Below are 26,225 nucleotides of genomic sequence, written 5' to 3'. Positions count from 1 at the left end.
GAACACTGATGATTACAAAGTGAGGGGAAGCCTTGTGAGGGTCTCACAGCACACTTAGGACCCCATGAATCCTCCTCAGCTGTCACTGATGACAGTCATTTCCCCTAAAGCCAGGCACGGGCTTCTGCCTCATGCTCCATCTTTTTTTTTTTTTTTTGTAGTGTTGAGAATTGAACTTAGGGTCTCATGAATTTGAGGCAAGCACTCTATCACTGAAGTATGTTCCTGGCCCTCTATGCTTTGCCTAAAGTGAAGATTTTAGCCATTACAGAAGGTTTTCCATCTTGAGCCATTATTTTTTACAATCAAATATCAAGAATTTATAAAAATATTCTCAGCTGTCAGTACATAAAAATTTTAGCCCTCAGGCCTAAGTAGAGAATTCACCTGATTGCTCATGAGTGATGCTTGTCCCTGCCTATAATCCTCTTCCCTTGCCGAGACACAGGTAGTTTTAGGTGGGGAATGTGTGAATAAGCATTGCTACTATTTAGGCGTTTATAACCACCTAGTAACCCGGAAATCAGTAACAATGGTGGGGATGTATTAGATAATTAAGGAGAAACCTGATGGTCTTAGCAGAAGATTCAAATTATGCTTTGTGGACACAGAGGTTTAACTAAGTTCTGAAGCTGCCTGTGTCTACCAGGAATCCCCAACGACCTTGTGAAAAACAACAGATCTGAGGTGAGATGTTTTCTTTAGCTGTTACTGGCAAAAGTGTGAAGTGACCAGAAGTGAGAAGAGCGTCATGCATCTGTGGGTAGCATGCAGTATGTAGTTAAGTGCGATCATTTTGCCTCATGCGGTATCTGGAACATCATCAAATACCTGCATAATCTTTACACAGCAAAAATCCTTATAATCATCATTGTACATGTAGAAATAAAATCTGTGGAGGCCTGAAAATGTGAGCCTGTTTCCATGTTGACCAAAGGTCAGAGAGTTGGGACTTGGCTCTAGTTCCTTCAAGGTTATTGGGTTTCTACCTCAAACAAAGGTCGCACCTAGCTGTTGGTCAGAGAGTTCTGCTCTCTCAAGTTATTGTCAACAGTGTGGCTAATAGCCAGACCTTGTGCTTCAAGAATAGAGAAGTAGATTGTTCCTACTTCAAACAAGAGTCTAAGGACCCAACTAAGTTCCAGTTCCCTTTATAAAGATAACTTAGGATTCCACCCAGAGAGTGGTTTGAGTACAGAATATTTTGGTCTAGGGTATAAACGTGACTTGCTTTGTTCTAGTAACAGAATGCTTAACCTTGAATGTAGCTCACGACTTTAATTGGTACGTTCATTTCCTTGTATCATGTTAATGTAGTCTTTTATCTTACTCCTACCTTTTCGGATCAGGGTTATTTTAAGCAGTCGGAAATTAAACGTGGGCAAATTTTCAGTACTCACTGGAATTGTCTTCTGATACTATCTTATATGTTTCTCCATTTTATTATTTTCATTTGCATCCAAGGCCCTCCCAACTACATGTAGGTTGAGCAAGGTTTACATCCAAAGAGAATAGGATCCCATGAAGCCGGTACATGCAGTAGAGACACATCCCAGTGTCACTATCAGTGGCCCCTCAGTCTGCCCCAGCTGTCAACCCCCTTCAGAGGGGCTTGGTTGTTCCCCTGCTTGTTCACTCCCGGTCCTAAATGCTTGGATTAAAGCCCTGTGCCACCACCACCCAGAATAAAGACAAGTTTTTAGCTAAAAGCTATTTTGATATTTAACTCAAGCTAATAATGGGATTTTGGACATGTAGACAATGGAACAAAAAATAATATAAATAACATTACCCTTGAATGAAGTGAGGCATGAAAACAAGAGTAATAAAATAATAATTTTGTAGAACAAGATGAAAATATGAAACAGAAAGTGGTCATTATGAGAGGAAAACATTCACCTCATATCAAGGTCTATGCTGAGGTTAAGCCCCACTAACCCTCTCAGGATGCAGAAGGATGGCTATAGCAGGCGAAACCTGACTAAGGAGGTCTGAGGGTAAGCAAAATAAATTGGCTCACATAAGTCATTTTATCATGTCCCATTTATTCTTTCTATGCTCTCTTGATGTTTCCCATTCGATGTTCCTCCTCGATGTTCCTCACTGTTTTTTTCATCCACAGGTTTCCAGTTTATACAACCACACAGATATGATACCAAGTATGCATTTCTTAATGCTAACAGGATGAACAAAAGACTAACAAGGTAGGTGTTTTATGACATGACTGTGATGCTCCTGAAAGACCTGGATAAATCCAGACCCCCCCTAGAAGGAAAAAATAGAGCCAAAAATCTAAGCAGGGAGAGGTGAATCAGAAATCTAGGATTAGCCAGTTCAGTTTCAGGAACTAGCTGAAGATAAAGTTAGATTGTAATCTTGAGTATAAGCTTGAGAAACAGGGAATTGCCCCCTTGTGATCATCACTGGTATTTTCGGAATTTTCTGTGCCGCTCCCCTACCCCTTTCAGATTACGGAGCTGTGGTTTCTTCCTTTAAAAACCCCCTCTCCCAGTTACTAGGGGTCGAACTCTTTCCCCTGCGTGGGTTATGAGTCTCAGCCTGAGTGCACTGGTTCCCGTCTTGTGAGCAAACCTCGTGTGATTGCAGCAAGGACGGTCTCTCGTGAGTTACTGGGGTGGGGGGTCGTGTTATTCCGAGACTTGAGTGAGAGTCTCTCCACACTGGCGGTCTTTCACTCCCAGGCAGATACTGGGAGGATTAGGATTGAATTTTTGCCCTCCCCCCACTCTGAGCTAAACATCTGGGTGCTTTATCTGCTGGCACCCAGGTGAGAAGGAATTTCTTTCTCTGGGGTTGGTTTAATGACCTAAGCTTTTTTCCTGTATATTTTAGGGGTAAAGGTACAAACAGTTAATTTTGTAGACTAAAACCTTGTGTCTAATGAAAGATGAAGGTAAATCCAGAATATTAATAGCTTGTTAGGGTGGAGGAAAGGCCAGTATGTTATACTCTCCTGAGCCTGCTGTTAGAGAATTCAGGGCCACCGAGACCTGTTTATTGGTGAGAGCAGATATACAGTCTCTCTGCTCAGTGCTCCTGCTCAGAGCTCCTTTCTTGTCAATAAGTCCTGTCAATAAGGATAATTGTGAAGGTCCAGCTTTATGTAGATTTGACTGAAAATAAAGGGTTGGCTGAGTAAGTGCTTTCACACCAGGGCCCCATGGTGTGGGAGAAGGTTTACAGTTGCCAGCACACAAAAAGTCCGGTTTAAAGAATGCTTTATACGCTGCTGGCATATTTTGGGATGAATGCCGTTATGGAAGGGAATCATAGCTTCACAAGATTTCTACAGAACTGACAGTGATTATCCAAAAGACAGGTGTTCCGAAGCTTTGCAAATTGGGTTCCCCATAAGCTGTACACTTGTGGGTTTGTCTAGTGGTCTGTCAGCTGTACTTTTACTGTATAATGGTTGTGATTCACAGCAAGTTCAGCTAGAAAACACAGAAGAAATGGCAAACATCGATAAAGTGGCTCACCAACCTTGTTCCATATGGGCCAGCAGTGTAAAAATTGTTACGCCTTGCGTGAAGACTAACTGAAAAGCCAAGGCGACAGACCATTTTTTTTCTTTCTTCTCTTCTAATACTTTTAAATTTTGTTTATCCTTTCCTGTAAAGAAAAATGCCAAATAGGTCTGAATCTGTTTTGGAAATCAGGAAGCTACTGAAGTAGGGAGCAGCATTGCGACTCAGAGAACCTGTAAAAATATGTCTGTTAGTGGAATCATCTTTTTAGGAATTTGACAAATGAACTGCCATAGATCTCTCACAAGAGTTTAAAGATATTTTCTTGAAATTTTTTTCTGCTTTCGCAGATGATTTTCTGAGCTCCATTTGTTTGTTTCTACAAAACAAAGCAAACACTTCAAACATATTTTATTTTTTTCCTGCAAAATCCAGATGCTCCAGACAAGCTATTTTATGGAATGTACAAAATCACTTTCAAATTGTCCACCATTCTTTCATGATGCCTACTAGCTTCTTTCATAAAAATAGGTACTTTTTAAATAGTTAGCAGGCTTAGATCTATGTTGTAATTGAAGTTGTCCAGTCTCCTAAATTGTAAACGTACAATTATCTGACTTACTAGGTCTTCATAAACATTTCTCATACATACATATGTAGGAGCCAGTCATGGTAAGCTAAATATGAACAGATCACCCAAAGGAAGTTCTTTACTTCCAACCAATATCACCTGCCAGAATAGGACTCAGCCATTGATAAATTTAATAGAGGCCTGAGTCTCAGCAGCTTACTCTGAAGCAATGCCTGGTTGCAGGAAGAACCACAAACTGAGATTACCTGGGCACCACCCAAGAACAGACCATCCAAAGGAAATACCTAACATTCAAACTGCTGTAGATAGGACCACCTGCCAGCAAACATAAACCAGGACACCCCTAGACAAATGTCAGCCAATCAAGGATCCTGAACCTCAGAAACCCCTTACCCTCACCTTTACTACTATAAACAGCAAGTGCTCTTTCTGACTTGTCCTGTAATAAATGAAACCACTACACAGAAACTTTCAAAGTCATGATGAAATGGGACATTGGGTAAAAGCCTTTGATATTCAAGGTTCAGAATTTTCCACTGTAAACAAAAGCAGGCGAGTTGTCTTTGTGCACAGGAAATAACAACCACAAAGGTCTTCAAAGAAACAGGTTTTTTCTTTTATTCATTTTACATACAAACCACAGTTCCCCCTCCCTCTCCTCCTCCTTGCACCTCCCCCACCCCCATTTACTCCTCAGAAAGGATAAGGCCTCCCATGTGCCTGGCATGTCAAGTTGAGTCAGAATCAAGTCACACCTCCCCCTCCCCACATCAAGAGTGAGCAAGGCATCCCCCCCCCCCCCCCCCGCCAATAGGAAATGGGTTCCAAAAACCCAGCTCATGCACCAGGGATAGATCCTGGTCCCACTGCTAGGGGGTCCCACAAACAGACTAAGCCATACAACTGTCACCCACATACAAAAGGCCTAGTTCCCATGTAGACTCCACAGCTGTCAGTCCAGAGGCCATGAACCCCACGAGCCTGGTTCAGCTGTCTCTGTGGGTTTCCCTGTCATGATCTTGATCCTCTCCCTTGCTCATATAATCCCTCTCCCCTCTTGAAAAATTGTTTGTGGAGCGATAATCCTCTACGCCAATGTAATAATCTGAATCAGACCAAATCAAACCGAATTTTAAAAAGAGCCCAGGTTTAATGGATACTAACGCTCCTGGGTGGCTGGGGAAGGAAGGTGGGAAAACCACGTGCTTATTCTCTGGGGGGCAGTTGAAATACCCCGTGGCAGTGGTCTTGAGCATCTCTGGGGAAGGTCCATCATTTGGCGGGCTTTCTCAGAGGTGGAGTCTGGACTGAGGCAACTCCCAAAGGAGAGGGCTTGGGATGAAACTTCCTACCTAAACATTCCAGACTTTTTTGAATGTGTGGAGGCCAGGGGCTGAGATGAAGCCTTAACCCAAACATTTCAGACTCTTTGGGTATAGGGGTGCCAGGGGCTGGGGTGACACTTCCAACCAAACACCTGTCTTCCACTGGGCTCCCAGAGCTTGGCCCAGTGGTTGGCTGTGGATCGTGGCCTCTGAGAAGCAGGCTTTTATGATTCTGCTCAGTAGACACATCAACCATCTGTGTCCTAACAAGCCTATTAGCTTCCGTCTGGAGTCTGTGGACATCAATACTCTTTATTTCTGTAACAAATGGCTCTTTAATTCTGTTATCAAAAACAAAGATTGTAGATGGAGGATAAAATGGGGGACAGCCTGGGAGTCACTCCTCTCCAAATTCCCCTTTTATAAACAATACAGCCCCCGTAGTAGGTGGTCACTCCAGTTCAACCATTCGATCAAGAGTCACTACATATCTACTTGAGCTGCAGGCCACATCTATTTGTTGGGAGGGTTCCATGGGAAAACTGAAGTGTGGAATACACATCATGTATGACAATGTACAACATAGAAAGCTGGATCACCAGAATTAGAAAACAAGGCCTGGGGGAAGGCTGCTCATGTGATGTTGTATAGATGAATGGTTTTCTTAGGAATAGAGAAAAAGTCAGATATTTTACCTGAAGCATGGGAAGTCTTAAATGGATGACCAGGGCTCTTTGGTTATGGAAATACCACGAGATAAAAATGACATAAACAAATGTATGCTACTTATCACTGAATATTTATGATGAATTCACAGGAATGGCAAATGCAAATAAACTCTGAAACCTCCCGTTACCTCTGAGAGTTACCTCTGTTTATATAGAAAAAGGGCATTTCATTGGGATGTGTTTTTTCCTTGACTGCTCAGAATATTTTTGGTAAAGCTTTTTGGTATGAATGTTCAGCTTCTGTGCTGTCTGTTCTCCAGATCCCTAGTTATTTAACAATTACTTTTTTTATGGCTTTAACCTGCCTGACAGGTGGCTATATCCTATTATCACATTGCATCCCCTTTAGTTCCCGTTGTCTTCCATGTCTCTGCTAACTGCTGCCGGCTCATTTAATCCTTGTTCTTATGCTCATTCTTTTCATTTAGTCTATTGCAGAAACTCTTTTATCAAAGTCAAATTTGTCCACAACTCAGCCTACTATGATCAGGTTGCTATATATTTATGATATTTATCCTAAAATATTTATTCTGAAATGAATTCTCGGTCAGCGTTCATACTTGTTTTCCCTTGATTCTGGTGAGGTTTGTGGTAAAGGAATGTCAGAGCGGCGTCTATGTAAAATCTCCAGCAAGTCATTCTTGTAATTACATGGTGTGTGTGGAAATGGCTGAGAGTCCCTTCCCTCCACCTGGGTAGGCAAGAAATGCCTGCTTTTCTGTTGCTGGCTGCCTTGCTTCACAGCTGTCCTCAGTTGCAGAAGCGAGGCACAGCAGCTGTCTGGGAATCAGCAGCAACTGGCGCCCTCAAGTGTCCGGTCCTTGTATAGTCCTCAATAATCATGACCTCAGCCCTCGAGGGTTCAGTCCCCAGGACTCTGGACCCTTAGCACTTAGCAGAAGCCTGTGTCCCAGCTCTCAGCCCCAGATCTGAGACCCTTGTCTGTGAAGACATCTAGCTTTCTGGGACTCTTCCCACAACAAGGACCTGCTGCTGCTCTTCACTTGTTTCTCGCAGCCTCTTGCCCTTATTCAGCCTCAGCCTCTGCCTGCTTCGTGTCCTCTTTCTCCTCCTCCCTTTTCCCCTCCTGCCCTGGCCGCTTGAAAACTGGTCAGCTACATCTTCAGCTGTCAAACAGCAGCTGACTTGCTGAGCTCACAGCATGGCCTGCTACCCTCAGCTTCCCTGCCTCTGCCATTCTGTGGTCTGTGCTGTCTCACCCCTGCTCTGTGCTGTCCCCTGCTGATCTTCCATAGCGCTATCAGCTCAGCCTGAACTGCTTAGTGTAGGCAAGAAAAGGCCACTCAAGAGAGGGCTTTGGGCAGGCCTGAGAGGCAGCACAGGACTTGGTGAGGCAGAGCAACCTTGAATGGTCAGAGTCCTGAGTATAAGTAATTGCTGAGCCCTCAACCTCAAACAAGACATCTATGACAATAAGGCATCCCTTGGCTTCCAATGCCAAGAGAATCCTCTGGAATAGGGTTGGAAGACTGACTGTAGGAGCTGAAAGGTGGGGAGGGGGGAGGCGGCACGCTGTCTTCTTAGATTCACACTAACTTCATGATTGTGTGTTCAGTATTCCCTCTTTAAAACACCTTTAGGCCACCCCGTCTCTCTCTCTCTTTTTTTTTTTTTTGCTATAGTGCCCATTGAAGTTCTTCACCCATTTTTATTTGGTTATTAAATTCTTAAAAGCTGTTGAATCAGTCATGAAATCTCCTTGTATATTTGGACATATATGAGGTAGGGCATGGGCCTCCCCAGTTGTCAAAGAAAAGTCTAAGCCCTTAATAGGATACCATTCAGGTGCCCAGTTGCCCTCCATCGCAGATGACTGAGTCTAGGCCACACCCAGTCCATTAACAGGGTTCCTAAGAGTCCAGCTTTTAAGAAAGCCCTCTCATGGTTCAATTAAAGACACCACAATAAGCTAAGGGGGTTAAAGCCTGGGGGTTAGAATCTGAGGGACAGAGGCACATAGGATCAGGAGTGCGAGGCAAGCCTGGGATACCTATCTTTTTTTCTTTCTTTTTCTTTTCAGCATGAAAACACGAATCCATGACCACACCCCACTCCAAAGCATCCCTCTAACAGCCACAAAGCCTTCCTTCCACCCCAATCCCTCTGGGCACCCAGCACCCAGCTCGCTCCAGCTACTTCAGGAACACAGGCACCAGCTCCACACCGCTGCTCACTAGCCCTTGCCCATGTGCACTCCTGACCCTCACGTCTGCCCACGTACGCACTCTGCTCTCTCTCCTGACACACTCTGTTCCCTCCTATGGCATCTTCACCTTCCCGACCCCTAGGCTTCTTTTCCCTAAGCCTGCAGGTGCTAAGCAGCAAGCAGCCTTCGCCTAGATCAGAAATGATGGTCGCAAAGGTTTGGGATTCATCCAGTGGTTTCTGTTCTGTTTTTAAACCTCCCACTCAGGCAAACAGTTCCTCAGAGAACAGCAATGCGAATATGATCAACGGAAATGTTGGTTCGCAATGGTTTTGAAGTAATTCAGAGAAAGGTTGAAAATTTGCTGTAGTCTGGAGAGATGGTTCAGTCTTCAAAAGCTAGGATCATGACCCCAGCTTTCTCTCAAGCTACTTTTATTTTTCTTAATAGGCCCTGCCTATTTCAATAAAAGACTATTTTCACTTTTAATTTATTTTAAACTCAACTTTTAAACCTAACCTGATTCTACTTAGTTTAGAAAATTAAATTCATCCCAATTAATTTAATTAATTAATTCCAATTAAGTTCATCTCGAAACCAAGAACTTTCCTGGGAGTGACATATTTTGAAAAACACGAAGTACTCCACTTCCCTGTCTGGTCTGCATCATCCTCGTTCTGGGGTACAGGTCCTTGGTGCTCTTTGCATCAGCTTTAGGTTTCAGAGCAGTGTGGGGCTACAGGAAATGTCCAGCCAAAGAGATGTATGTTTCCCACAAGCTACTTGTCCCACATCCTTACATAGGGCCCACACCACCTGCCCCACATCCTGCATAGAATCTAGACGACTGGCCCACAGCCTACATAGGTTCTACACCACATAGGGCACACACCACCTGCCCCACATCCTACATAGGTTCTACACCACATAGGGCACACACCACCTGCCCCACAGCCTATACGTACTTATCTTCTCTTGCTTGCTGCACTTCATTTAACATAAAGTCCTGGTTTCATCCTTATTGTACCTGGTGCAATTCCCCACCCCTTCTTCCTTCCTCTTCCTCCCCCCACCCCATGAGCCTCTCTCACACCACCAGGACACAGGCACTCACAACATCTTTTTTTTTTAAATATATTTATTTATTAAAGATTTCTGCCTCCTCCCCGCCACCGCCTCCCATTTCCCTCCCCCTCCCCCGATCAAGCCACTCACAACATCTTTCATCTTTTCAAAGTCTTTTGTGCTGAGCTTTCCCCTCTATTCAACAGGACCTTAGGGGTTCAGCCCTCCCTAAGACCCTGTAGTAGTCCCAGGTCCACATGCAGGGTGTGCGTGTGGTGGGGGGAGCCTTTCTGTCAGGACAACCATTGAGCTTCTCTGCTCACTAGCCACGACCCCATGTGTCAGGGCAGAAACCCTTGTCTGGGAGAGGTCTAGCCTCCTGGTACTTTCCTAAGGTCAAAGGTGATGCTGTAGCAATACATGCCACTGGCAGGACCCCAGCCTCTCTGTTCTGCTCCTGAGAGAGGGGATAGAGATGGCAGTGGTTCGGGCAGACTAACAGTTTGAAATCTTCCTCAGCATAGATGGCATGTGGGCAACAGAATCTAACTGGTAGTTCTTTTTTAAGGCTGAAGAATGTGATCTATGCACACAACACTCAGTGTGTAACTATGTCTGGGGAAGCAAGCTTGTCTGTTGCCGCCTTTTGACTGCTATAAATCCTGCTGTGATGACAATGGTCCCTGAATTCTCCCCTCAGATACACACCCAGTGCCAGACTGCTGGATCATTTGATGCTCTTTATCACTGATCCATTCATTTAGTCAGTCATTGATGGCATATTCAATGATCCTTTCATTTCTTAGCTTCTTTAGTAATGGACCTACTGTCTTCGACAACAGCTTGGCTGTTTTGTGTTTTCACTATTTGTATACCAGCTTCAAGTTCACCAACAGGCTTGGCAAACATCTCTCCTTTCTCCTCTTTCCATCTCTCTGACCACCCTTGCATTTAACAGAACAAGTGGAGTCAAAAGTTCCCTCAAAAGTCAAGTGGGGTGGCACATGTCCTAGGTGGATTCATGAGTTGGAGGCCAGCCTGGTCCACGACTGAATTGCGGAACAGCTAGGACTGCACAGAGAAAAACTGTCTTGAAGAAACAAACAACATTGATCTCCACATAGTTCTCTTATAAACACAGATGTAAATATACTCAATAAAATACTTGCAAACTGAACCTAAAAACACATCAAAAAGATCATCCACCATGACCAAGTATGCATACCAATGATGCAGGGATGGTCAGATATATGAAAATCAATAAATGTCATCCACCAGATAAACACACTTAAAGACAAAAGCCACTTGATCACCTCATTAGATGCAGCAAATGCCTTGACAAAATCTCACTCCCTTCATGATAAAGGTCCTGGAGAAATCAGGGATACAAGGGACACATCTCAATATAATAAAGGCAATATACAGCAATCTCATAGCAAACATCAACATCAATGAAGAGAAACTCAAAGCAATTGCACTAAAATCAGGAACAAGACAGGGTTATCCACTTGCTCCACATCTATCCAATATTGTACTGGTAGTCTTAGAGCAATAAGACAACTGAAGAAGATCAAGGAGATGCAAATGAGAAAGGAAGAAGTATCACTATTTGCAGATGATAAGATAGTAGACATAAGGGACCCTAAAAATTCCACCAGCAACCATCTATGGCTGATAAACACTTTCAGCAAAATAGCTGGATACAAAATTAACTCACAAAAGTCAGTAATCTTTCTATAAACAAGTGGCAAACAGACTGAGAAAGAAATCAGGGAAATAACATCTTTCACTATAGTTACAAATAATATAAAATATCTTCATAAAACTCTTACTAAGCAAGTGAAAGACTTGTATGACAAAAATTTGAAGTCATTGCAAGAAGAAATTGAATAAGATATCAAAATATGGAAAGATCTCCCATGCTCATGGATTGGTAGGATTGACATAGCAAAAATGACCATCCTACCAAAAGTAACATGCACATTTAATATAATTTCCATCAAAATTCCAACACAATACTTCACAGATCTTGAAAGGAAAATTCTCAGCTTCATATGGAAACAAACAAACAAACAACACACACACACACACAAACATACACACACGTGCGCGCAAAACCCAGGATAGCTAAAATAGTCCAGAACAATAAAAGAACTGCTGGAGGTCTCACCAGTCCCAAACTCAAGTTGTACTATAAAACTGCAATAATAAAAAGTGTGGCATTTTATAAAAACAGACACACTGAATTAAACTGAAAACACAGACATAAATCCACACATCTATGGACACCTGACTTTTTTTTTAATCAGGAAGCTATAAAAAAAAGACAATGTTTTCAACAAATGGTGCTGGTCAAACTGGATGGTTGCATGTAGAAGAATGCAAATAGATCCAAATTTAGCACCCTGAGCAAAGCTCAACTCTAAATGAATAAAGGACCTCAACATGAGGCAAGCTGCACTAAACCTGGTAGAAGAGTAGTAGGGGGAATAGCCTTGAACTCATTGACACAGGAACAGACTTTCTGAACAGAGCACCACTTAGGCAGGCACTAAGATCAACAATTAATCAATGGAACCTCAAGAAATGGAAAAGCTTCTGTAAGGCAAAGGACAACATCATGTGGACAAAGCAGCAGCTTGCAGAATGGGAAAAGACTTTTTTTACCAACTGTACAGAGGACAAATATCCAAAATATACAAAAAACTCAAGAAACTAGATATTAAAAAAACAAATAATCCAATTTTTAAAATGGGGCACAAATGTGAACAGAGAATTCCCAACAGAGGAAACTCAAATGGTCCAAGAGAAAGAAGTGTGCTGCAGTCAACAAAGCTGAAGGGAGTTGGAGATCTGGCCTGTGCTTTGACATCAGGTATGGAGATGTAGAGTTTAGAGTTTGCCCCAGTGGTTTTCAGTCTTGCTTTGGTTCAGTGTTTCCTCACCAGGCTCCCTTTCCTCCCTTTTAGAATGATAATGTAGAATCTGTGCTATTGTAGACTGGTAGTAGGTAATCTGCTTATTGGTTTTGATAAAGAAGTTAAAAATAAAAAATATAAAGAAGAAAGCATATTTAACAAGTGATGCTGGCATAACTGGATATCAACATGTAGAAAAATGTAAATAGACCAATATCTAGCGCCATGCACAAAACTCAAGTTCAAATGGATCAAAGATCTCAACATAAAGCCAGCCACACTGAACCTCATAGAAGAGAAAGTGGGAAGTACACTTGAACACATTGGCCCAGGAGACCACTTCCTGAATATAACCCCAGCAGCACAGACACTGAGAGAAACAATTAGTAAATGGGACCTCCTGAAACTGAGAAGCTTCTGTAAAGCAAAGGACATGGTCAACAAGACAAAATGGCAGCTTAAAGAATGGGAAAAGATCTTCACCCACCCACATCAGACAGAGGGCTGATCTCTGAAAAGAACTCAAGAAATTTGACATCAAAGGAACAAATAAGTCAGAGAGACCTATGGTAAAATCAAACACTACTGGTCTCTAAAAAAAAAAAAGACTCCCTCTCCTGGGCTCTATATTCTCCTGGTCCACATGTTCAGATGCTGTACTGGAAGCCAGGTTATTCTAGGGACATCGTCCACAACCCACTAAAACTCTTTAAAGCCCACCAATACCTCCCAAGAGCACCCCAACCTCTGAACTCCATATCCCGGCCCCTATACATCTCCTGCTGCTTTACTGGAGGCTAGGCTGGTCCTAGGGACCCCAGGTAAGACATCCTCCACCACCTGCCAATACTCCTTAAAGCCTACTCAACAACCCCAGACTGCACCTCCTTCCTGGGGTTCTGCATTTCAGCAAACTTCAGCGAAGACGTCTGCTTTACCTGAGGCCAGGCTAGAAGGACTTTGGAACTTGGTGCAAGAAAAGTTATTGAGTGTTCAGTGCTTGGTGAGCTGTTCTGTAGGGGTTGGGAGATAAGAATGTTGAAGACAATGCAAAAGGTGGAGGCCTGGCTTGTGAAGTCTCTGAGGAAAGTTTGAAGACTCTAACTGGGCCACTTGGGTTTTTTTGAATTAAGACTCTGAGGTTGTGGTTAGCTGGGGCTGAAGAATCAGCTGTGATTAACAAGATACCAGAGCTACTATTGGAACCTTTGCTTTCCTGGGATGCTCGATGCTGGTTGACTGTATAAATGATTATGCAGGCGATTGCTGATGTTCCAGATTCTGTATTAGACAAAACGATCGTAGTTAGCTGCATACTGCAGGCTGCATGCTGCATACTGCGTACTGCATGCTGCCCACAGACGCATGGAGCTCTTCTCACTTCTGGTCACTTCACACTTTTGTCAGTATGTTAAAGAAAAATATCTCAACTCAGATCTGTTATTTTTCACACGGCTATTGTGGATTCCTGGTAGCCACAGGCAGCTTCAGAACTTAGTTAAACCTCAGTGTCCGCAAAGCATAATTTGAATCTTCTGCTAAGACCATCAGACTTCCCTTATTGATCTTTCTAATACATATGCCCAATTGTCATTGGTTACCAGGTTACTAGGTGGTGAAAAACACCTAAATAGTTGCAATGCTTATTCACACATTCCCCACCTAAAATTACCTGTGCCTTGGCAAGGGAAGAGGATTTATAGGCAGGGACAAGCATCACTCATGAGCAATCAGGTAAATTCTCTGTGTACTAAGGCCTGAGGGCCTTATATATACGCTGAAATTTTTATGTACTGAAAGCTGAGAATATTTTCATAAATTCTTGATATTTGATTCTAAAAAATAATCACTCAAGATGGAAAACTCTGGAAAATCTTCTGTAATGGCTCAATTATTAGGTTTAGGCAAAACACAAAGGGCCAGGAACATAGTTCAGTGATAGAGTGCTTGCCTCAAACTCATGAGGCCATAAGTTCAATTCCCAGTGCTCCAAAACTAAATAGATGAAGCATAAAGCAGAATTCTGTGCTTGGCATTGGAAGAAATGACTGTCATCAAACAGTGACAGCTGAGGAGGATTCACGGGGTCCTAAGTGTGCTGTGAGACCCTCACAAGGCTTCCCCTCACTTTGTAATCATCAGTGGTCCTGGGGAATGAGTGTGAGCCCCATACAATGTGTGCACCTCCTGTCTCCTGGAACTCAGAGCCAGCAGACTGCTTCTGCCATCTTGTCCTCACTTCCGTATCTCACAGTTTTCTTCACAACATGGATGCTTCCAGAGGATTCTAGAGCTTCAATTCATGTCAACTGTAACTATGAACTTCACATGTTAATATTTACTTTTACAACACAGAATAATAAACTATATATCATAATTGCTAGTAATTTGGGAAAAATGGCCACTTAAATTTGAATTGAAGAAGATGCTACATTTCACTCACCCTAAGCTTCCCCTTAGAGAATTCCTCAATACAAATGGTTACAGGAACCAGAACAAAAAGTCTCCCTTGATTTTTGATAAGGAACAGAAACCACATTTTACACCTTCCTTTCTTTTTTTTTTCTTTTTGGTTTTTTCTAGACAGGCTTTCTCTGTAGCTTTGGAGCCTGTCCTGGAACTAGCTCTTGTAGACCAGGCTGGTCTCGAACTCACAGAGATCCATCTGCCTCTGCCTCCCGAGTGCTGGGATTAAAGAAATGTGCCACCACTGCCAGGCTGCACCTTCCTTTCTTAAGGCAATTGTGTGCGACGGGAGCAGGTGCAGAGACCTACAGTCAAATGTTAGTTGGAATTCTGGAAACCCAGAGATGGGGAGGGAGGATTGCAGGAGCCAGAGGAGTCGAGAAGACCAGGAGAGCACAGACCACAGAATCCACTAAGCAGGGCTCACGGGGGTTCACGGAGACTGAAGCAGCAACCATGGAGCCTGCATGGGTCTGTGCTAGGCGCTCTGCGTACATGCTGTGGTGGGTCAACTTAGGGACGCCTAACAGTGGTAGTTGGGGCTGTCTGTGACTCTTTTGCCTGCTTATAGCACCCTTTTTCTCCTACTGGGGTGCCTTGTCGTGCCTTGATATGGGGGCCTGTGCCTAGCCTTACTGCATCTTAATATCCCGTGTTCATTGATATCCCTGGAACGTCTGCTCCTTCCTGGAGAGAAATGAAGAGCAGTGGATCTGGGGGAGGGTGGAGGTGGAAGAAACTGGGAGGAGGGGAGGAAGGGCTGCAGTCGGGACTTATTGTAGGAAAGAAACAAAAATAAAAAGAAAGACAACAGTGTGTACGCTGTGTGAGCAGGACAGACACCCAGGTCAAAACTATGGAGAAACCTGTTGCACAAGAAATAACACCCAGAGACAGATGTCGGGGTTCAAGCTGAAGATAAGAAAAACAAAGAAGCAACCACTAGAGAGGCCTTTAACCTCTACCAATCTTCAGACTGAAAGGGCGAGATCCTGTCTCCACAAATTCTCAGACTGAAGATTCCACCACGCTCCAGTGAGTTCCTGTCTCTTCCCCTTTATATTCCTCTCTCCACCCAGCCATATCACTCCTGTCTCCACCTTCCTAGTGCTGGGATTAAAGGTGTCTAACTTCCAAACCACCACCTGTGTAAACCACCACCACCTGGACCTGTTGTGGGATCGATTTATGTAGCCCAGGGTAGTTATGAACTCACAGAAGTCCGTCTGCCTCTGTCTCCAGAGTTCTGGAATTAAAGGTCTCTGTCACTATGCCCTGGCCTCCAGTGACTTAGTTTTGCACTCTGATCTTCAGTTAAGCTGTATTTATTAAAGTGGAAATAAAAGATGACTACAGAAACCCTCAGAGACAAGTGTGGGTGGATGTGGACACACAGCAGAGCATTTGTAGGGGACTTCCTTTTATACTCTGTTCAAATATTAGACCTTGGAGTTTGTCCCTGTTGACAGGTTCAGTGTCACATCTCCCATTCGCAATGAGCACACCAAGCGTCTACTTCAGTTTAAAGACACCCACGACTCCAGGGCCTCCGTGTGCATCGCCTCCATCTCGTCCCTCAGGTCAGTAGCTTAATTTCTCCTTCTGGCATTGAATATTTCCAGAATTATGGTTTCCTCTTACAGTTTTGTTGTTGCTTTGAAGGTCCATGCTAAAGAGAGTAGATGCTCACAGCTTTAGAGATAAGAAGCTCATGCACTCCCTTCTAGTCAGTTAATGTGAGACACGGCAGCCCTTCTTTTCAGCTTCAGTCATAAGACCCTGAAGTAGGGCTGCTTTACATCTACAAGGAAAGTGATGCTTCTAGCAGAGAGACTCAGTGAAGCATCTTGCCTGGTCCAAACTTCTACAGAACACAAACACTAAGACTCAGCTCCACAGCATCCTAGCACTGAGCACTGGTGGAATCAGCACCCTGTCTCCCGAGGATGTGAAATCTGAGGGAAGGAAATGGGAACTAATGTGGAAGACTGAAGTGAGACAAATATGAAGGATATGATAATTTAGGGGAATGGGGGATAAGAGACAGACACTGAGGCAGAAATTAAATCTAAAATGGCCATGGTATAGTATGAGATTCTGTGATGTAACTGAGCTTCCTTATAGAATATCGCAATGCGTTAAATTTAATCTTTCTATATTGTGCCAAGAATGTTAATCACAACTTTTTAAGAATGCTTGTCAGGAACTATTAAATTAGCAGATTTTTTAATCAGAAAAAAAATCTTTGAGTCACCAAATGAGCTTCATTATGATCTGTACAAAGGGTCTGGGAAAAGTGGGGGATTTAAATAACTAGAGGGAAGATTTGACAGAGCCAGTTATTTTGGTAGGCACAAGAAAGTCTTTGTTATACCTGTTTATACCTGTAAAAGTGGAAGGGACTTAAAGAGCTTAAGGGTTGGGGTTTGATTTCCCACTGAATCCAGTCAGCTCTGCCAGTATGTGCATGGGTGAAGGCCATGTCCAGGAGCATAGGTGACCTCTTAGGGACTGTATCCTGGAAGAAAACTGACTCCCCCACTCCTAGCTGCCATCCCCTGTGAATATCTCCCCAGTCTGGGGTGGAACGTCACGCCCAACTCCCCCACAATCTTTTGTCAGACTTGAGCTTTTGAAGGTCTTGTGCACGCCATTAAGTTCATCTCTGTAACCGCTCTGTTATGTCCAGAAGACAGTGTTTCCTTGTAGTTATCCAGCACTTCTGGAGCTATGGTCATTCTGCCCGCTTTTGTGATAATGCCTGAGCCTTGGTTGGGAATGGGATGGGTTAGGATGCAGATGTCCTATTTAGGGTGGAGGACTTCGTAGTCTCTTATTCTCTACATGACATGCTGCCCACTTGTGGCTGGTGCACACCTAGAATCCTGCTGTTCTGCTTCTTCCTTGGGTGGCTAGCTGCATTGTTCCATGGGGTGGAAAAAGCAGAAGTGGAGAACAAGATTTGGATGGCTGTCAGTAAGACAGGGACAGACCTCCAGTTGATGACTTTGACGAATCAGCTCAGCTTTATTCCAGAGTATAGGAAATATATAGGATTGGGGAGTCTGGGGACAAACCCTAATTTGTACACTCCTATTATAAGGCTTCATATGTGGCAGCAGGGTCCTATAGCAAAGCTCCTAATACAAGTCTCAGTTATCATAAGTGCAGCAAGGAAAATGTGTCTAACAGGAAACTGAGCTGAAGATAAGTCAGGCCTCCAGGCTTGCAGACAGCTTTCAGATAAGGACTGTACTCCGAGCCCAGAGACATTCTCCAGATAAGAGCTGATAGAGAGCAGGTGTGGGGAGAGAGTCCTCCGTGTTTCCAAGCTTAGAGAAAGCTGCCAGGCTATGGTAGACTGCAGCATCTTACCGCAGGCCCACCCAGCAGATTCCCATCACTCAGAATAGGAGCTTAAGGTTATCTTCAGCCACACAGAGAGTTAGAGGTCAGCCAGGACCAATGGACAATTCTCTCTCAGAAACAGAACAGAGCACAGCAAAAGCAATTATCAATGTACTATATTTAAGGAAAGAGCACCGTAAAAGCTATATCCACAATGTGTAGCATGTGTTTGGTTTGTGTGCATGTGTGTGTGTGTGTGTGTGTGTGTAACTGTGTACATAGTGTGTGATATTAGGCACATTTTCAGTTCATTTATTCATTAGGGGGCTTTAGAACTCAGCCAATAGGAGGAAATACCTCAACTGAAATATTGAAAATATGGTGTGGACTCATGAGATAACATAACTGTAATTCAAGTTGGAGAACAACACTGTAGACCTCATTGAAACAGACCTCATGTTCAGGAACAGAATCACATACCATTAGCACCAAAAGGCACAATTACCGCAAGATTGAGCATCAAAAATGTCTCTTAGTAAAGAAGGTCCTCCTTAGTGACACGTTGACTCCAGTCCCGCAGCAGAATGTGCCATTTGATGTACAGCACTCAGCAGTTTTCAACACGTCTTCACATCCACCGAGACGTGCATGAGCATTCGTTTTCAGTCCTGCTTTATCAGAGCAAACAGCTGAACACAATGCAGAATTCAGCTCCTGGGATCTGCTTTACGATGGCAGAGAAACACATCCGCAGCACACCCTCTAATTGAATCCCATTGTCCGTGTTAATCCAAACCACCTTTAACTTTCATCCCAGATGTACTCAACTGACTTAAGCAGTAACCAGATGTTTAACTTCACAGACGCCTGCCCGTGCCCACGTTCCCACAGGTTGGCTCTGAAACTCAGTTGTGCTGGGCTCATCCTTCTTCTCTTGACCGTGATTGGACTGAGTGTTTTAGGTAAGTGAGGTGAGAGCTTTTGCTTCAGAATTGTTCCTCTAGATATCAGCTCATCTTCATGTGGTTGGTTCCCTTGAGCTGGGGGGGGGGGGGATGATCAATGACATGAGTAGTTACAAGACAGTGTCCCATGTGCAGTGCTTCCCATTTCTGTGCTTCTGAGTTTTTCTGAGAGCCGTTAGGGGTTATTACACATGAAGGGCTCTCTAGCAGACCCATGCATGGCAAACATGGCACCTGCCAGTTTGGCCCATTCTTCTTCCCCCTCCCTTGCTAAACTGTTAGATTATATTCCTAAACTAGCCTCCAAGTTCACTCCCTTATTTGTCCATGGAACATTCCTGAGACAGAGCACCAAGGTCCAGTGATTAAAACACCAAGAGCCAAAAATCAAATTTCATATTTTGGCTACACTGGACTTACCAACTCATCTCAACACAGACTTCCCCTTTTCTCCTTAAAAAGCCAGTCCTGCAAAAACACCTGCTGATGTCTATGCCAGATCAAGAGGCAGCCCCTCCCCCTCTTGATTAATGAATCTCTTTTGTGTTTAGTGTTTGGTGTCTGTGTGTGATCTTAGCTGACTCCAAACCCCGACAACTCACATGCACCCAGAAAGGCATAACTGTGACATAAACAATAACATAGAAAACTAAAAGGCTCAAGTGTTTAGTTTATTAAGTGGCTTCTGAACTCCAGTGGCAGTAAGCTGCCTTCCTTGGAAACAGTGTGATAATACTCGTTCTGAAGATGTGAATTCAGATGTGAGTGTGGGAAGCTAAGAGATTCTGTAAGGCCATTAGATGATATGTGGCCCCAAAGTGGTGTGAAATCCACACGTTCTGTGTTTTTCTTCTTTGTTTACACATTCTGTCTCCGAACTCATTCCTCAGTGACTGATATTTTATCTTCAGTCCATATGTACAGGTTTGTTGAAACAACTCCACCTCCTGAAGTGGGAAGGAGAATACCTGTTCCACCATGCACTTCAGTGTTTAATCCTCTCTGTGTGTTTTCTTATTTACTAGTGCGAGTCTTAATACAAAAGCCATCCATAGAAAAATGCAGAGAGTATATTCAAGAGAGCATAACTGAACTAACAGGTAATTTTGCAGCTTGACTTTCCTAAGAATAACAGTTGACATTTGCTATTTACCAGGACTAACATCAGCCAGGGCTTCAAACAGGCACCCATGAAGACAACACCATGGTCTTACGTTAGAGGAAATTACTGTATAAAAACGTGTTAAGGGTCTAAGGACTGGTAGTTGATAATGCTGGGAACTTCTCTGAAACTGTGTGACCTTGAAGCCTGAGATCTTAACTGCTTGGCGTGGTATCTCAGCATGCTAGCATACTTGATCACTAACTGTAAAAAAAAAAAAATGTCAAAGAGTTAACTTTAAAGTTAATTGATAGAAACAAAGGTGAATTCCTTGTTATTTCTATTTTTTTGATATGTCATAACAGCAATTTTCTCCCTGCATATGTTAATAATTGTATTAGTAAAGCAACTAGTGTGTGTAACTTGCTATACACAGCAGAAACCGGATAGAAATTTACCATGTCTCCTTCCTGCATCAGGGAATCCAGCTAAGCTACACTGTCCAAAAGACTGGCTTCTATACCGTGAGAAATGCATATGTTTTTCTCGAGATTCTAATATTTGGAAGGAAGGTCAATCTTACTGCGCTAGAAAAGGAGCCACTTTGCTGCTCATTCAAGACCAAGAAGAACTGGTGAGTTATGCTGTAAAATAGAGGTGGAAGCAAGTTCTTGAAGCTATATCAATGTCTCCAGATTTAATGGATCTTCCATGCAAGGGAAGTAGAGGCTATACATTATGGAAACTCATAGTCTGAGAGACTAAAGGGACTTGTGAGCCAATAACTGCATATGTAAGGTGAGTGTCCTAGGATCGTAAATACTGGGCACAGATTCCTCAGGGAGGAAGAATGAACTGTGCTGAGGACTCAGGACGGACACAGGTGACACTTGACCTAGGTGTCGGGAGGCTGTGGAATACGAGTCACAGCACACAGGCTCGGGTTAAGTCCTCTCCTCTGCTTTGATTGTAGAGATTCATAAAGGACTTGATAAAGGAAAGAGGCAATTCATTTTGGATTGGACTAAATTACTCGTTGCCAGACAAGCACTGGAGATGGATAAACGGCTCCACTTTAAGTTCTGATGTGTGAGTATTGGAGGAGTTCACTCGAATGTTCAGTTCAGGTCATCTCACTGTAGGGCTCCAACATTGATACCAGTTCAGAACAGTCTGAAAGTACGATTCCAAAGGTGTTGACAGACGTTTCTATCCTGCCCAGTCCCCGCCTTGTTAAGTCCCAAAGAAATCATACAAAGGTCCACATTAATTATAAACGGATTGGCCTAGTATCTCAGGCTTCTTATTAACTCTTTCTTACATCTTATATTAGCCCATTATTCTTGTCTATGTTATTCACATGGCTTGATACCTGGCGAGGTAGTCACATTTAGCTTGCTCTGTGTCTGGCTGACAACTGCAGACTGACCTTTCTGCTTCTCAGAATTCTCCTGTTCTCATTGCCCACCTCTACTTCCTGCCTGACTACTGACCAATCAGCATTTATTTAAAAATAATACGAGTGATAGGCTACAGACCATTGTCCCACAGTACAAAGGTGGCTGAATATTTCCATCTATAAAAAGGTCACAGGTATGTGTGTGTGTGGGCGTGTATGTGTATATATATGTATGTATGTATACAATGGACTTATAAGACTGGAGACTAAACTAACTCCTTAGGAAAGAGAACGCATTTTTACATGCCTACTTGGAGGCTGAAGGCACAAGGAACTTTGCTTTTCTCACTCTTACATTTTTTTTCCAAAGAATTGCTTTCTTTCTTTCTTCCTTTCTTTCTTTCTTTTTTTTTTTTTTTTTTTTTTTTTGGTTTTTTCGAGACGGGGTTTCTCTGTGGTTTTGGAGCCTGTTTTGGAACTAGCTCTTGTAGACCAGGCTGGTCTCGAACTCACAGAGATCCTTCTGCCTCTGCCTCCCAAGTGCTGGGATTAAAGGCGTGCGCCACCACCGCTCGGCTCCAAAGAATTTCTTAAGTGGTCCTTTCCATGCTGTGGTGAAATGAGCCTTAGTGTGCAGTGAGGCCAGTAGCTCAGGTCACAGCCAGCAGAGGAAGAGTGAGTGGGGAAGCAAAGGCAGTGTCAGCAGGGAGCTTTGTCAGCTGAGAGAAATGACCTCATTGTCATAGGTTGCATTGTAGCTTAGCTGGAGTGATGAAAGCTACAATTATTTGAGGAGCTGTGATGAAAACAGCTTTAATCAGCTTTTGTTGTTGTAACAACGTGTCATAGAAAAACAAGAATGGAAAATCATTTTGGTTCACAGTTCAGGGGCCTCAAGTCCTCTTCATCTTGCTGCATTGCTGCTGGCCCTGTGGCAGTGCAGAAATGTTGTAAGTGCACAGCAAAGTTGCCCACCTAGAGGTGGGCAGGCTGGAGAGGAGACAGCAAGCACCAGGGTGGGATGAGAAGCAGAGATTTGCCCTCAAAGGCTGCTTCCCACCATGACCTACATCTTTCTGGGAGGCCTCATTTTGTTTGGTGGGAACTCAGCAATGGGCTAATTCCTTGATGGAGTTAGTGCGCCCATGATCCAGTCACCTGCCACAGTTATCCTTCACTAGCGGGAGTCAAAAGTATAACTGTGTGTGTGGTGGCTCACAAAGAAGCATTTTGCTCTCGGTGTCTTGCCACTTTCTTATTATATGAGATTGTCATGGTAACTGTGCAATGAGAGACCTGACATTTCAGAACTAAACTATATATTTTAACAGAATTCATTATTTTTTGTATAACAAGAACAAAATATTCATGCAAAAGGATGTAAGATTCAGTCAAATTTCTCTACAGTACGTTTTTATGAGGTTTTCAGGAGTGATATTGAGAATCATTTTATTAATCTTGTTTGAATAAACTTGAGCAAATCTTACAAGAAAATGAACTTCTTATTCAGAACAGAAAAGATTGAAATGTAAAATGCTGATTTAGATTTACTTAAAATGTCATGAGCCTTTATTAAGTAGAGAAATTTTTGAACATAAAAAGTTGGCATAGAGTAGAGAAATGTGAAGTGTACAGATGAATCTCGGCCGCTCTGTCCTCTACTCTGAGGACAAAATGTCTCTGATTAGACTAAAGGGACTGAGAAGCCTGGAGGCTGCTGTGCTCAGTAGGAAGTGTCAGTCAAGGAAGCCCCGCCTTTCCTTTAACTCTCTGACCCTGGCTTCAGGTAAGGGAAAGGGAGAGAGTAACAGTTTCCCACAGGGTTATTTGTGGATTAATAAGGAATGTCAGAGAACTCTCCAGGAGTCCAGCAGGAGAAGGCCTGGGAGGCCTTAAAGGGATTGTGAAAGGAAGTCCTTGACTACACAGATCAGCCACAGGGAAATGATGCTGAGAACTGAAGACAGGTCCTGAGGATGGAAGAATCCAAGGGAAATTGTGGCTGGATTGCAGGCTGACCACTAGGATGGCATCAGATTCACATCTCAAGCTCAAGGGCTCCACTAAGAACTAAACAAAGAAGGACACCCATGAGGAGCCTGGCCACTGTCAGATGCCACCTTCTTTTAAGACCCTCGATACTGTGTGTTAGCACTTGAATTTACGGGGCCATGGGAGCTATGCATGTTTGAAATCCATGTATTAATCAATACTTGCCAACCTAAGGGAGGACAATGAAAGGAATCCTGACTAAGAATCACATGAGCTGAGCATCTTCCCCTCCCTGCATCCAGTTCTGTGATCTAGACCCTGTGAGCTCACTCTGTATACTGGATGCATTCATTGAGCACCTACTGTGTGTAACAGTTGTCACCCATTCAGGTATACCATAATGCTTCTCCAAATGTTAGATAGTTAAACCACATACATGTATGTACATACTTTTATATGTGTTTGTATGTGTGTGTTTCTGCTATTAATTTATTTTTGGAGAGTTATTCATTTTTGGTTTATTTATATGAGTGTTTGCCTGCATGTGTGTCCATGTACCACATGAATGCCTGGTGTCCTTGGAATCCAGAAGAGTGTATCAGATTCCTTGGCACTAGATTTACAAATACTTTGAACCGCCATATGATTGCTGGAAACTAAACTCAGGTCCTTTGCAAGAGCAGCCAGGACTCTTAACCTCTGGGCCATCCCTCCAGCCCCTAACCTTGTATGGTACAGGAGGTCCTTCTGTCTTTGTGCTGCTTTCATTTGATAATAAAAAAAACTGCTTTGGGCCCTTGATAGGGCACAACTTAGGTAGGTGGGCAAAATGAAATGAAATGCTGGGAGGAAAAAAGCAGAGTCAGAGAGAGACACCATGGAGCCACCAGAGACAGACATGCCGAATCTTTCCTGGTAAGCCACTGCCATGTGGCGATACATAGATTCATAGAAATGGGCTAAATCAAGGTGTAAGAGTTAGCCAATAATATGTTAGAGCTAATAGGCCAAGCAGTGATTTAATGAACACAGTTTCTGTGTGATTATTTCAGGGCTAAGCTAGCTGGTGGCTGGGATGAACAAGAGGCTCTCTCCTTTGCAAAACTTGTATATTAAATAAAACTGAAACTAAAAAAAAAGAGCTCTTCACAGGATTGATGTGGTAATTTGAATGTAATTGGCACCCATAATCACATAAGGAATGGCATTATTAGATGGTGTGGCTTTGTTGGAGAGGGATGGCCTTATTGAAGGATGTATGTCACTGTGGGGGTAGGCTTTAAGGTTTCCTATGCTCAGAATATCACCCAGTGTCTCAGTTGACTTCCTGTAGACTGCATGTCAAGATGTAGCCATCACCATATCTCCCACCATGCTCCCCACCATGATGGTAATGGACTGAACCTCTGAAACTGTAAGCAAGCCATGCCAAGTAAATGTTTTCCTTGTAATAATTGTTGTGGTCCTGGTGTCTCTTTACAGCAATAAAAACCCTAAGGCAATGTGTTAGGAGATCACATGACGTGTTAGTAGTGGAATGAGGAGGTCACGTGACATGTTAATAGTGGAATGAGAAGGTCTCCATCTCTTCAAACCATCTGTGTTTCATGCATCATTATGAACATTGTTGCTGGAAGGTTTCTTTGCCAGCGAAGAAACAGCAGTTTCAGAATCAGCCCTGCTATCAATGTTTATAACATTATGTTTGTGTTTACTACACTGAACAACTGTGCGTTCTACTGTTTCCTTTAAATTCCACAGGAGAGCAACGACAAGACATTTATGAGAAAATTCTAAACACTAATAGTGGCTGTTCTTTTCCTCCTTAGATTACAAATTACTGGTGAAGCTAAAATAAACAGCTGTGCCTCCATCTCAAAGGACAAAGTGGTTTCTGAGGACTGTGCTTCAGACTACTTTTGGATCTGCCAGAAGGAACCAAAATGTCTCTGAAACCAGGTGTAATGACTCCTGATAGTCAATCTCACTTGGATTACTTTATTATACAGATCTCCACACTCACTCTGTCTAGGCTGTCAGCCCAAACAGTGCAGAGTTGGTGACACAAAGCATGGATTCTAAAACCACTGTGACTCCTACAGATGCCCGTGTTCTGTTTCTTTATTCTGTGAAAGGTATAGAGAAGCTGGTGTGTTATCTCAGAGAACTGTTTTGTGGAAAGAAGCCCAGACAGCTGAGGAGCACTGGATTCTATTCTGAACTTTGTGACCCTCACTTTCTGTAAGTCTGAGGTCATCTGTAAACAGCACAAAAGACCACTTGAAAAATTATTATTAAAATGCTCTTAACACAAGGACTGATGGTGCATGCCTGTGTTAAGAGTGCTGGGAAGGCTGAGCCAGGAGGATCGAGAGTTCAAGGCCAGCCTGGGTGTGGTAGATTAAATGATAAATGTCCTTGTAGCCTTTGTCATTTTATCACTTGGTTCCAGTTAGTTGTTGGTACTGTTTGGGAAGGCTTAGAAGAGTAGCCTTGCTGGAGGAAGTGTCCCTGGAGGTGGTCTTCGAGATTAAAAGACTAATTTGTAGTTTTCTCTGCTTCATACTATCATTTGAAGATGTGAGCTCTCAGCTTTCTGCTCTAGCCACCCTGCTTCCTGCCTTCTTTCTGCCCTTATGAACTCTAGTCCTCAGGGACCAACAGCCAAAA

General features: G+C 43.2%; 1 protein-coding gene across 1 annotated transcript; it reads left to right on the top strand.

The window, feature by feature from the left end:
* Positions 1-16,193: 16,193 nt before the first annotated feature.
* On the top strand, positions 16,194-26,018 carry LOC142855458 (killer cell lectin-like receptor subfamily B member 1A). The gene is given in 7 exon segments (XM_075981954.1): positions 16,194-16,329; positions 18,961-19,059; positions 20,088-20,162; positions 20,644-20,798; positions 21,138-21,253; positions 25,385-25,502; positions 25,504-26,018. Coding segments are annotated over 7 exon segments (675 nt in total). The 5' UTR covers positions 16,194-16,244; the 3' UTR covers positions 25,531-26,018.
* Positions 26,019-26,225: the final 207 nt, after the last annotated feature.

This window comes from Microtus pennsylvanicus, chromosome 8 (genome assembly GCF_037038515.1).
Source record: "Microtus pennsylvanicus isolate mMicPen1 chromosome 8, mMicPen1.hap1, whole genome shotgun sequence".
Lineage (NCBI taxonomy): Eukaryota > Metazoa > Chordata > Mammalia > Rodentia > Cricetidae > Microtus > Microtus pennsylvanicus.
The sequence above is the reverse complement of the archived record's forward strand: the minus strand, read 5'-3'. Positions and strand labels throughout refer to the sequence as shown.